General features: G+C 44.2%; 1 protein-coding gene across 17 annotated transcripts in view; it reads right to left on the bottom strand.

The window, feature by feature from the left end:
- The window catches only part of TLL2 (tolloid like 2), a 94,449-nt gene that overhangs the window by 60,579 nt on the left and 19,716 nt on the right, over positions 1-14,154 (bottom strand). For 15 of the 17 annotated variants that reach the window (XM_048069140.2, XM_067000359.1, XM_067000360.1 and 12 more), the window contains exon 2: positions 4,910-5,020. The exons of 1 other annotated variant lie outside the window; for it this stretch is intronic. In XM_048069140.2, coding sequence (XP_047925097.1) covers positions 4,910-5,020 — 111 coding nt within the window. Of the gene's footprint in view, positions 1-3,183; positions 3,258-4,909; positions 5,021-14,154 lie in introns of those variants that run through there. One more of the 17 variants, XM_067000363.1, reaches the window with a different exon arrangement.

Below are 14,154 nucleotides of genomic sequence, written 5' to 3'. Positions count from 1 at the left end.
TCTCTTCAGAGTTTGCCTCCATACCCCAAAGCAGTTTATGCACAGTACTTGCCATGAGCAAGTCCTGAAACAGGAAAAGTCCTGTGAAACAGGGTGAAACAAGATCACCACAGGCATCCCAAAACACAAAAAAGAAAAGCAGCCTGCTGTAGATGTGCGCCTTGTGCAGAGCTGGTAAAAGTAGCTACTTTGCTGTTTTCATAACACGCTCAAGAACAGAAGAGCTGTGCAAAAAAATGTGCCAACAAACCAGCTCCCTGCTATTATTAAAAGAAGGTTTAATTCAGAACTCCTCTTTGCTTAATTCACCAGAGAATAACTTGCTTGCACTAGGCTCATGAATTTGATACCAGTGCCTCCAGCCATTCGCGGCAGCCTCTGTCACAACACAAGTTATTAAATACCTTACATGGTTCAAAGGCAGTTCCCACTGTTATTTCAGTAAAATCCCTGAGATCATACATACCCCCGTTCTGACCACACTGTTATGTGAAGTATTACCTATTCATCCCATAAAGATGCTCTATAAATCCTTCCTGAAACTGATCTGTGCAAGTGTGAAAGCTTCATCAAGGCCTTCAAGCCATGAGCCTGAAAATCTCTCAGTATCAGAGGCCAAGAAAACCTAGTTTGAGTGTTCTTGAAAAGCATTCTTGGCTGCAGTGGGATGTAGTCACTGCCTCAGCAGCAAGTCTAACACAGCGTGGTAGCACTGAGGGCAGCCAGACTCCCATGTCTTTTGATTTGCCAAAGCAGAACAAACAGAAGACAGACTTGCCCTTCTCACCCACAGGGGTGCCTTTCAGGACTTGAAGCTGCCTCAAAGTGATACAGAAATCAGGATAAGAGATAATATACCAGTAAATTCCTCTTAATCCCTAAACTGCCTGAAAAGACTTAAATTAGGCCGTTAAGATTAAATAGGCACACCACTCCCAAGGCACGGCAAGAAAAGAAAAGGCCTTCTTCCTCTGTGACTAATGCTTCAGCAAATAAAGCAATACAGCAAAGACGATCACTTTGCACCTGAGGACTGGATCTGAGCTACTGTGCAGTTTCACAGCCTGCCAGTGGACTTTCTTGTTTCCCCACGTTTCAAAGCCATCAGTGAGTTTTCAGCAGCACAGGAATCCTCAAAGCTTAGACTCAAATTTCTTCTGAACTACTGATATAGTAAAGAAAGCATTTTCAATAAATTTAAAAAAATCTATAAGACTTTTCAAAACCATAAGCTGTTGGACAATTTTTCATCAAAATTATGAGTTGGTGAAGGACATGCTGAGAATAGCACCCACTGGCAGATCTCCAGGCACCTTATTTGTTTCATTATGCTTTGAACCATTACTGTATCTCTGCTGGGCCAAATCCAAAGGGTATCCACTTCAACACTATCCCATGAGAACAACTGATTTTCATAGCAAACATGACATGCAGACTTCATCCCACAGAGGCAGGGAGGCAGCTATCAAACATTCTAAATGCAAAGTAACACTTTCCCTTTACCAACATCCCTTATTGTTTTTCACCCCTTTAGCTGCAAACCATTTTAGGGAGAAGGGAGAAATTTTCTGTTTGGCATATTTTTATATGGCATTACATGTTGTAATAACAGGAGGGTACGGAGGACACAATTTGGCCTACAGAATCTCTACTAGTATAAAAAGCAACAAACAAAAAGAACACATGCAATTCTACGACCTTAGGACCTAGGTTCAAAGGAGAGTAGCTAATGGAGGGAGGAAAGAAACAACACTGGATGTTTAGAATTGGGTCGGCAGAAAACACTTTGGAATAAATCTTCAGGAAAATCCTGAAAGGGTCTAGATGAGAAATGAACTAGTTGGTAGTTATGAGCTCTCTTGTAAGAGCATGTCTCGTGGCATTCACTCAGAGTTCATCTGCACTGTTTGCAAAAACTCTCTATTAACTCACAGCTCAGTTTTAACTGAGTGGACAGAGATCAGCACACATACTCCACAAAACCTGCTTGGATTAAATGGGCTACACTTAGCTATAGACTGTCATCGTGTCTGCCTTCCCCTCTACAGAGTCTAAAGAAAACCCCACTGCTACAAAAGCATCTGAGAATGATGCTTTGCACACAAGATGCTATTGATACTGCCTTCTGCAGTATTCAGCTGCCCAACCTGTGCTCTCCCTAACAAATGCTTGAAAAGGAAGCTCCTTTGGAAAAAATATGGTTTAGTGGAGGACTTGTTAGTGTTAGGTCAGAGGTTAGACTTGATGATCTTGGAGGTCTCTTCCAACCTAGATGATTCTGTGAAAGGAGACTGCCCATGTGAATAAGGACTTTCATGTCAGTTTTGACATGTACTTTAAATACATAAAACAAGAGGTGCAATTTCCTGTGTAATGCCAATTCCCTGCGTGACCACACAAAAGAATCCAGGCACACTGGACAGAGACATCCAGATGTCTAGACAGGAGACTAGAAGAAGGCAAAGGGGAGTTGGAATGGGAAACCTTTCCACACCTGGAAGTCTCAGCCCTCATCAGACAATACACAGCCTTTACAAAAATAGATCATCTGCAGGTAGATCTAGGTTTACTGGAGAACACTGTCCCTCATCACCCATAGGGGCATGCAAATTGCATTCTTCCTCTGGAGCCTGCAACAAGCTCGTAGAGTGTATGCCTACAAACAGCCCAAGAGTGTCAAGTAGCACTTTTTTCACCCCTCCTCCCACTCCTCTCAGCTAAACAACATTTTCTGGGGACAAGGAAACAACACAGGGAAAGAAGAATGCCTGGCCTAATAGCTTGTTCAGAACTGCAGCTCCCAGATACGAAGAGCCTGTGTGTCTGTATATACGTATTAAGTACTTCCTCCACTATACAACTAATCCGATTAGCAGCTTTAGGAAATTCTGAAATGTTATAATTCAAGGGGTCCCACTCATAAAAGGTCTTAGACTGTTTCTGTACAGAGGTTGCATTCTTCCCACTGGAAATAAAAGAGCAGAGAGCAAGACTTTCTCCCAGGGAAGAATGGGTCCCAATCCCCACCATGCTGATGTAGACCACCCTCTTACAATTCACAAGAGTGTCAAGTAAGTCCCACAGGAGAAGAATCAACCCTTCCTGCCCCTGTAGAGAGCCCCCTTGCAGGGCAGGTGAATACAGAAAACCCTCTATGTGTACTCTGCAGAAAGCTAAACTCACTGTGACAGTCACAGGGGCTGGCCATTTGTCAGCTTGCACTTCCAAGGGTTGAAAGCCAGGGGGATGAATGAAACCTGCTGGAGATGAGGACAGGGCCAAATGAGCACGACAGCACAATTCCCTTATGCAGTGCATCGCATGATGCACCAACTTTGCCTCAGTCAATAAAGGGTGCCAGGAATACACTAGCCTAACTACACAACAGGAGACATCGTTGTAAGAGACCAGTGGGTTATAAAATTCAGTTAATTTGCTAGTTTGTCCAGCATAAGTGCTGAGCACAAAAAATGTGTATGATTTGACAACAAAAAAAAACATCACAGCAAACTGATACGTTCAAACAGCATTTGGATTTGCTTCCCCAGCAGTTTCATCTAACTTCAGGAGCTGACAAAGGGACATGGAAGAGATTAATCCTGTCCCACCTACTTAATCCTCATTTTCTGACTTACCTTCTGCTCTGAAGGCAACCAGCTTCTAATCACTTATCACCTGAGAATACACCGCAGCTCAAAACATGACATGAATAGGCTAAGTGACACGACTATGCACGATAATGGCACTTCCAGGGAACAATCAGCAATATAAAAAAACGTGCAGACCTCCTTTGCCCAGAATTTCAGCATCAGCATGAGTTTAAATTAGATACGTTGACATCAAAACCATACATCTGTGTTGCGAGGTGGATGTGTCATCTTTCACACTTGTTCCAACATGAAGCTAGAGCACTGACCCCCAGAACAGGACCTATACAGGGCTTTGACACTCTGAAACCAAAGGTAGGTAGTCACAAAGATACAGAACCAGCTACCAGTCCTTATGAATGATAAAATATGAGCTGAGATGCACATGGGTCAGGTGAACAAAGCACTGACTTGAGTCTCAACTTTTCACACTACTGCTAACCTAAGAGTGTAACAGCAGAGAAAGAAAAAGGTTATCCTGACCTGCCCTGTCTCCAGTCCCACTGGTGTCTCTCACAGCTCAGATTTCCAACCATTTCTCTCTTGCCATCATAAAGTGGAGCAGAAGTAACAATACTGAGGGAAGTCCTTCACACCCTTCAAACCATTTGCAGTGTTTCAGAGACTGTTAGAGATGGATTCAAAGCAGAGCTTCTGACTCAAGAAACAACTCTGGTCTGGCACAAAACTGAGCATACATAAGAGTTGTGTAGGGGCAGAGGGCAACATAAGCATATGTTACCCCATCTACTGGCTTTATAAAAAATCACAATGATTGTTAACCGATGTCAATTGCATCATCACTTCAAGGGTAGCCTGTATGCTAGGCTTCAATAGGTTTTACTTAGGTAAAAAGCTAAAAAAATACATTATTCCATTAAGATCATACATTAAAAAGGAGGGGAGGGGAGGACAGTAAGAGTCAAATTGAGTGCCAAACTGAGTGTTCCTACTTCAAACACATTTCCTTCCAAATTTGTAGAGGTAGATCCTCACAGGAAGAGACCAGTGCTATAAATTTAAAACTCTTCTCCCTCAGGCCACATAGAAAGGCTGCATCACTGCCCTATAATGCAAATCATGATTCTGTTTTTATTTAACAACGTTCAGAGTTGGATCCCACCCTCAGTCACATAACTAAGCTCCCTCTACATGCACTTCCCTGCCTGTGAGAACAAGCATCGTAAGTGACAGGGATCTCCTCTCTACCTAACAACAAAACCAGGGGAAAGAAGGCATCGCCACCTCTGGGCTGCCCTTACCTGAAGTGTGTCTTGCGTTGCCATCTGAGTGCTTTGTTAAGTCAACAGTTCTGTCTATTTGAAACAGCTTCAAATCATCTTCATCTAAAGCGATATCTCCCCAAAAGGCAGCTGGAGAGAAACAAACTGCAATTAGTTTAGTTTTATTTTGGAAGGAAAGTATAATTCCTATGAGGCCCGTACCACACCTCAAATGCAATTACTCCATGGACCAGAAAAAGGTAATAATATATAGCAGCAGATTTAAAAGTACAGAGAGAGTAGACATGGTGGAGGCCAAGTGACAGTATTTAAAATGAGCCACTGTGCAGATGCACAGAGAGGAGCTGATTAGCAGAGATGCCTCCTGTTGGTCTTGTTACACGCCTGGCTCTGCCAGGCTGTAAGGTGGTACTGGTCACTGCACATTAAAGCCTACGTGGGGGGCAATTACTGATATTTCCCTAGTTAGTGTGAAGGAGTGAACTAAATTGCAGCTCAGATTCTGACTGAGATATTGCATCCTCACCATCCCCAGGCTAACAGTTAAGACAGGAAGAAAAACACACAGCACTCAAGCTCATCAGTGCAAATCTAAAGGCTACAGCATCAGCCTGTAGGACCTACTACACATGGTTAGCACTCAGACACACTGTGCTGGTCTAAAGCCAAGCAGAGAGCCAGCCCACCATTTCCACTTGGCTGGAGAAACACCGGTTATTTGTCCCCTTGAGGTTAGTTAACCTGATTTAAGTTTGCAGAGTTTTTAATTTTGTAAAAATCCTTGGGTTTCAGCCAGAAGCCATGAAAATAAACAAACTGATACCTCAACTCTCACAGCTCAAAGGAATAGACTGGAAACCTTTTGAGTAGAAAAACTGATAATGCTGGAATACAGATGACTCTGCACAGTGTACAGTTACCGTTTGTGGAATTTCAACAAAGGAAACAGAGATGATGAAGCAGTTCACTAAACGGAACAGATCCTTCAGAGATAACAATCATGTTATGAACAGTTAAAACTCATAGCCTGTGTAAGCTGATGAAAAAGAAAAAAGAGCAAATTAATCTCTGGTACAGTTCAAGAGAACTCAGGACGTCAGGCAAGCAGCAATGCTGAGTTGTCTCAACAGTGACTGAATGGGATGGAATCACCTTTTCTTTTCTTGTCAAACAACGCAACTTTTACATTCCTGGGGAAAAAATCATCCCATTGCTATGCTAGCAGCAGCGAAGTACGTTAGGTCTGAGAAACCAATGGGCTTTACTCGTCATTTCACTATTACTGCCAGGACCAAATGAAAGATGGACGTTTGTCTGTATATCAGAAATCTGCAATTGGATCTCTGGCAATTGAATTTTAAAGAGTTAACTCAGAGAGGGCAAGAAGTCTTTGCCTGCTACCAGACACATCCCAGCAGCCACACACTGCCCCACCAAATTGCTGCTACGAGCAGCAGAGCCCTGGCATGAGCAGAGAGGGCCTCAGGTGTTTCCCCTTCTGTGGGTCAAGGCTCTGCCTGCCTGTGGTTATCTGGCCACAGCAGAGAAATGGGCAACACGACTCCTAGCCCTGCAGGAGACCGGCTATAGCTTTTTGGCTGGTTCTCTGTGACAGTGCTACCAAAATGCAGAGTACAGAAATACAGCAAAAGTTCCAGAAGAGGCCATAGTCAGTGCAGGCAAACCTACACGTTAACTGACATCAGTTATAGCGAGGATGGAGCCTACACAAACACAGCTCAGGCTCTCCCCAATGCCTTGGCAACCCAAGTCCTCCCACAGAACAGAGAAGAACCTAAAATACTGTCAGCTCACCACCAGCTAACCAAGAGGTGGCCAGTGTGGCCATGAGGCAGGCTGATTGGCAACGACCAGTGAAAGAAACAGGGACATAATGTTCCTGTGACTGCAATTTGAAGACAGGACATTTTATCCATACAGAGAAATGACTTGCTCAGGACAATGTAGAGTCAAGGGGCAGAGAGGCAAACAGCATCCCATGTCATCCAGGTTCCTTCCCCAGCCACATTTATACTGGCCAACTAGATCCCTATTATACTGGCCAACTAGATATCATTCCCTACCCTAATACAAACCAATAGTACCATTTCATCCCCAGCCTAATTTCCACCACCTTGGGCTCTCAGGGGCTCTTCCACATTAGTACTGCATAGATTATTTTTCATGATCAGGTAGTTCACGTCAAAACATGGCTTTCAAGGCAAAGCTGCAGCAAGGATTTACACAAACAGAATTGTTACATTTTCCTTCCCAACAGAAGGCAGTAGTTTTCTCCCAACCCCAGCAAAGGATTCTCTTTCTGTTACAAAGCCATACATCATCCTGAAAGATAGCCCACAACAAAAGCCGAATTTCCCTAGCATTTATTTCCAGCTCTCTGTCGTCCCAGCATGCTCAAGGGGAACCATGATTTATCACAGTCTCAAGCCAGCTGAACAACTTTCCTTATTGGAAGTCCTGGCTGGGAATGCTGCACTGCAACTTCTCCTGTGCTGCCAAAGGCTCCTTCCTAAAGGCAAGCAAGCCTGAAAGATGCTTGCTTCCACCCCAAGGGAGCTGTCCCACAGGAAAGCCCAAGTATTTTATTTTAAAGGGTGACAAGTTCAGAGACTGCTGGCAAATGAAACCTCTCAAAACATCCCTTCTGATTTCCTTTATCAATGTCTCCTTTTTAATTTAATGTGGGAGGATTTCCAAAAGAGAAAACAAAAACAAACAAAAAATTAAAATCTCCAAACAGCAGGATAACAAACTTGGAAACCAATATTTCTCTTGGCAGGAATCTCTGCAGTGTACAGCCAGGTGCAAACTCTTAACGCTCAGTGCAATAGCGTGCCAGCTTTTGTTTAAGATGAGGCATTAATTGCTCCGGATAGTAAGAACAGAGCAGCTCTTACTGACGCTGATGCAGCCAATATGACAGAGTTTGCTTCCATGCTGGACTAGTAGTCACCACCAACTACCCAGAATGTTTAACCTTCGAGTACATGCAATAGGAGAGCACATGTCTGTTGGGGCAAAGGGGAAGTATGACTGTGTTTAACAAATAAATCCACCATCTAAACAAACAAGCCGTCTTGCAACTTGTCATCATTTTCAGTTTATTTTCCCCAAGGAGGACATACTGAATGTCCATGCATTGGCATTTGCATTGTGGAGGCACCGTGGCACCTGGAAGGCACAGCAGACTGCACAGGGAAGGAAAACACCTCCTCCTGGTCAGAAGAAAGGCTGAACAGCTTCTCCTTGTGCTTCACACACAGGCACAGAGTCGGAACCCACCAATGGCTTCGCAGCCCATTTCCCACAATAACATGTCTGGAGGACTCCTGGCATTTTCTGACTTCAGAGCAATGTGACTGTACAAAGCATCTTCCTTCTAAAATCTTTAACTCTCTTCTCTGCAAACCACCCCCCTGACCTATTTCTTCCCCACAATGCCCCCAAGCAATTCCTTTCTCCTACTTCCTTGCACTTTCTCCTTTCCCTGGTTTTGAGTCAGAATTGGAATTCAGGGAAAAAATAATAATTTTGATGTCTCTTATGAGAATTCAGTACAAAAATGTTCACAACAGTTTAAAATATTCCTTTTCCATGAAACTGTGTTTCATCCAGGCCTTTTAGCGAAATTCCTTTCCTTTCTGTTTTTCTTTTTTCCAAAGGAAACAAGTAGAAACAAATTACAAAAGCTTCTGGTATTCAGCCATAAACTTAAAAAACATTGTTCCTAAAAATAAACATCAAAACAAAATGCAATGTTATGATTTGTTAAAAGCAGGCTGATCTCTAAGACTTCGAGAAAAATACCTAGGGACAGCTATCCTTAGCCCCAACCACCATCAGCTCCAAGTTTACACAAGTATATGAAAGCCACTTGAGTTGATGGAAGAATTTAACTCCATGCTTGAGAAACATCACCTGATGTCTCTGTTTGAACTGATCTCCAGCCACCAAGCATGACTAGGAGAAAAACTTTCACCCATTTGACTGCAGTGACCCCTTGTACGAAGACGCCATTCCAGCACCAAGGGATCAGCATAGCCCACAGATTTACCCTGATGACAGGGATCTACAAAGCAGTTGGCCTCTGGACACCATGGGAGACCACAGGAATTTTCCCTGAAGCACCTATCAAGAACAGCTGTGACATTCACAGAGAACCAGGCCTTGGAAACAGGCATACTCTGCCTGCCAGGAAAACTCCCCCCATGCCAATGCATCTCAGATACAGACTCACTGACAGAAGCTGTATTAAGAAATGGCAAGTTTTAGATGCTGAATGGGATCTGAACCTCAGCTGAGGACTATGCCCTATGAGTTGTGTCAAAGGAATCTTCTTTCTGTGGGGACAGAGGCATGCTAAGCTCGTGTATGTCATCAGCCCAAGGGCCTAGTCTGAACTTGCAGCCATCTGGCACAGCTCGTGCTGACAGACTTCATCTCAGTTCTTCCAGTGCAGCTTTAACACATTTTTGCTGGAAGGACTTTACTCTTGCCCGGCAGATTTCCTACAGTGCAGCACAGCAATGAGCACAGAAAACAAATAGCTATGTGAAGCCAAACAGATGCCTCACGCTTGTTTCAGCAAAGCTCATGACTCAAACTCAGTTTCTGCTAGTGTCCACAAACACTGTGTGTAAATGAAAGCTGGATTCGCAAAAAGGGATGTTTCACGACTACTTGAGCATGTGTGTCATTGCAAAACATCCAAAGAAGATGTGTTTGCACAATTAATCTGGCATTTCCGATTTTGTGGCCATCAACAGATGCAACTGTCAGGCAGCCCATGCAGAAGACTCAACTGTGTCACCCAAGTCACGAGCTACTTGTGCTTGTGGCTCACACTGCAGCCAAAGGACGTGCTCTTAACACACCCCCGAGATCAATCCCACATGTATTTTGAAGGTGCAATGTTTGTCCCCACCCAGATCTCTGTTTCCCTCCTGTTGTTCCAGAGGTGACTGCACCTTACCAGAATAGTACGAGGGAAAGCCAGTGTCCCACCTTGGCAATAAGAGCTACAGGCAAGGAGTGCTGGGTACATGCACACACAGGCAGGTAATAATGAGTGTCATCTCCTGGCACACTATGACTATTCATGCACTGGCAAAAACATGCAAGTTACTTATAAGCATTTGCTGACTTCTAGCCTGACAGGTCTGAGTGCTGGGAGATTAAATTTTCAGGGCTGGCCATGCTGTCATTAGGGCTAACACTCTGCAGTCTAGCAAGAAGTAAGTAAATCAACAGATCAAGGTGAGTTTCCAGCACATCCATATTTCTTTCTTCTTGCACACTGACGTGCAGGAAGATCAGTCTGCTGCTGCTGCACTACGTGCTGACCCAGGAACCAGTAGGAAAGTATTCTGACGTATGCTGAGAAAGATTCATACCTTAAAAAAGAAAAAACCTCAACACATTCCTTTGGGCAACATAACAACTGTGTCAGAGAGAAGAGCAATGCCTCAAAATAAGGCAGAAACCAGTGAAAGAAAAAAAGATCCTAAACACACTTTGGAAATAAGGCCAGACCCTGAGCCAAAGGATGAGAAACAAGCAACAGCAATGAGTAATAGAAAAGCATGAAGACCACCACATTCAGCTGTCATGCTTTTATCTGCATCAGTTTGTTTCTCCTCAGTAGGAATAATCAGAAATGTCCCACTGGCCAGCTTTAGGGATAAACTGACCCTAAGGCTCTGGATGCAAACTTGTCCACACAACAAGAGTATCTAGAGCCAGAGCTGCTGTCTGGCACGAGCATGGTCCCTCAGCAACAGAGACTCAACAATTCACTTTCTGGTAAGGAGAAGTTCCCCTGATCCCTGATCCGGGATCACATTTCATTTCAGAGACACAGTTTGTGAAGGAATGATTAAGAACATGGTCCACTTCTAAATTACAAGAAATACTTCAAGAACATCAAAATATCCTGGGAATCAGAGTCTGAAGCCCTGTTCAGACTTCCGCAGAAATTTGAACTGCCTGAATTATCACGTGCAGCGTTTCCAGAGCACCCTTGCTTGGGAAGTTGTCTGCAGGAGACAGAACTAGTCCAGAAATTCCAGTTCATGGATTTCCTTTCCTGGAAGGCAATGATGCTATAATGATCAAATACTTTTGGCTTGAATTTGTCCAAAGCTGAAAGCATATATGTGATCCTACATGAAGACATGCTTTAAGGAACAATACATACTCTCTCTTGGCTAAATGATACATTATTTTAACATAGAACTGAAAAATTCAGTGGCATGAATTATACTGCTTGCCAAAACTAGGTTAGGAGAAAGATCTTTTCCCTGTAATATTCGTAACTCTCCTGCTGCTGGCTGCTTCCTCTCTCAAGATCTATATATTTTGCACATCTACATGGTACTCACTTCTGCCCAGAGATCTCCAAAACCATTATTGGTACAGTGAGCAACGCAGGAGACCATAAGTGAACACACACAGCAGAAAATCCATGCCACAAACAGCAAAGCAGCTCCCTCTATGGGTTCTTAAATGGTTAAACACCCACCTCTTTATAAAAGTACTGCAGGAGGGCGTTAGTTGCCTAATACTTCAGAGCTCTTACAGGTTTCAGGATGCTACTTCCCTGTAATGCAGTATGCAAACCCCAAGGGTCTGGCTTAACCCCTCACGTTTCCATGCAAAGGAAATTGAGCTATGTGACCTTAATAACATTCTTGCACTCTGTTTTCTCCTCTAGTTGACTGTGCAGAGGAAAAAGGGGAGACAGGGGGATGGAAGGGGGGAAAAATCCCCCATGATTTGTCAACTTCATGTAATTTAACCAACTCAGCCATTGTTTCTTCCGTCCTAGCTGGTATAAGAAGTGCCAGACCCAATATTTACACTAAGCTGCAATCATTTTTTCATCTTCTTTGTGTAGTCAACTACATTTGGTTTTAGGAACATCTTGTGCTGGCCTTGCACCAAGAGACTGTTAAACATGAACATATTTTTTAAACAAAAAAAGTTATTTGCTGCAATATCTCACAGCTAGGCGCTATCAGCCATCGCCACAGCCATAATGCACAACAAACAGAACTTGGGCATGGTCATGGCGCTCAAGTTGCCAATATGGGCTAGAGCTGCTGCACCCAATTAATCTAAAGCTTTAGCCTGCACGACATCTCTCAGCCCTGCACTAGTGAGCATATTCAGTAATTTATGACAGAAATCAACAGAGGAAACACGCTTCCAGGATTTCCAGACCTTGGACCACTGGGCGGATAGCAGAGCCTTCCCCTTATAACAGCTCAGTATGTAGAAACTCCCTCTTACACCACAAAGTGTTTAGACACCCCTAGAGAGGACTGGCACAGCTACTTTTCAGGACGAGAACGGGAAGCTTCATAACCAGCCCATTTCAAGGCAAGTGTTGGCATCAAACCAAATTAAGATCTCAACGGGAAAATTCAGGAGAAAATGTTATAGTTACTGATAGGTAGGAGCTGGCAGCTTGGGCTGCATTTCAGTTTACAGGAGTTGGCTCCTTCTGAAACTCCATGAATGCAAAACCCTGGTGTTTCCAAAGCCTACCCCAGAAACGAAGAGAGAAAGTAACATGCAGTAGTCCCAATAAGCAGCCAGTGCAAGAGCAGGAAAAACCTCTCAAGGAGTTAGCATTGATCAAGTGCAGTGTTTCATTAAAATAAAGAAGGGACACACACAGCAACCGGATCATGCTAGCAGTGAAAGGGAAGCCACACACTCTTCTCTCTCTATTTCGGAGAGCAGTTCTCTTACAGCTTTGTCACACCCTGCTCAAAAATTATTCTAACTAACTAAAGTCAGCAGACAGAGACAGGAGATGTAGGCTCCAGCTGTCACCATCCCCTGCCAACACCTACACCTTGCGGTGCACACAGCTCTCAACCACAGCGGAAGTGGGAGCCAGGAACCAAAACCACCAGCAGAAAAAAGCATTTTGTGGTCAGATCCTAAATGATAGACCCGATAAACAGCACGGTGGCACTTGACAAAGATACTACTTGATAGAGGCATCACCTTTTCCCTCCATCTCTACTTCACTTTCCCCAAGTGCATATGAAATGTTCCTCATTAGCTCACCCGGCAAGGCAGCAAGGCTGGCTTGGAAATACAGCATCACTTCAGCTGCCCTTTAAGAGCTGGAGATGGCAAGGTTCTGGGTAATGAAATCCAAGCGTACCTTTATCAATTAGCTATGGAGAAAGCCGTACCACACAAGCCCCATCTCACACCCTCCATCATTTTTGCTGCTCAATATAACTTTAATTAATCCTTCCTTTGGCAATTTGAAGGAAGGGTGAGCACGCTGCAAACACCCACTGAGTATTAAATTGATTTCCTGTTTTATAGTCTTCTTTCCTTCCCTATAGGCCCAGATGTGATTTGTGGCCCTTCACTTGGAGGCTTTTTTTCCATGCTAATATAATCCAAAGCCCTAAGCAACAATCACATCCAGAAACGTAACACTTTGCAGTCGGGTGCTTCTGCCCAGCCTCTGCCAGCCCAGAGCAGATTCTCTCTTGCCCCCTTCCTCCCTGTGCTGCAAAGATTCAAATCAACCACCTTAACTCCATATCTCCTGCATCTTTACTTCCCAAACCTGCAAAAATGTTCTTCTAAGTAACTAAGCAATCTTCCTCCCCGTACTTTTCCACCTGCCATCCGTAGCAGCACATCTTAATTACCAAAGTGCTATGGCAAAGCCCATTCCACTTGCAAACATGACCTCCTGCCTGAGGTACCAGGCCGGTCTTGTTCTCCAGATACCAACATAAAACTGGAAGGTAGGAACACCAAGTTCAGCTGAGCTCCCCACTAGCTCCACCTACCCTTAAAAAGAGACACCACCCCAAATTGGGCTTGTAGGACTGAAAGCAGGACCCTTAGCGGCAAGCACGCCCTAGTCCACAAGCCAAGTTTGGGTTAGACAGGAAAAGGACAGTCCAGCGCAGTCCAGCAGTCAACAGAACCAGCTCTTTTCAACAGGCCCTTCCCTCCACCTTGTGAGGTCTGGCTAGTGTGGGGTGCCTCAAAGGATGGCCTTGAGCACCCTGGAGGAGGCAGGAACAAGGCAAATAGTTAAGCCTTGTGGACTCGTCTCCACCGTCACCTCAAAGGCAGGCATAGGGACTGGGTGCCAGCAGTTTCAGACTCAGGTGTGACAATGACAGCTGCAGGAAACAAGCCAGTCCTCATTTCAAAGACAAATTGCTGTCTTGAGGTTCAGGTCCTTGCTACAATAC

This window comes from Anser cygnoides, chromosome 7 (genome assembly GCF_040182565.1).
Source record: "Anser cygnoides isolate HZ-2024a breed goose chromosome 7, Taihu_goose_T2T_genome, whole genome shotgun sequence".
Classification (NCBI taxonomy): domain Eukaryota; kingdom Metazoa; phylum Chordata; class Aves; order Anseriformes; family Anatidae; genus Anser; species Anser cygnoides.
This window is presented reverse-complemented; position numbering and strand designations above follow the sequence as displayed.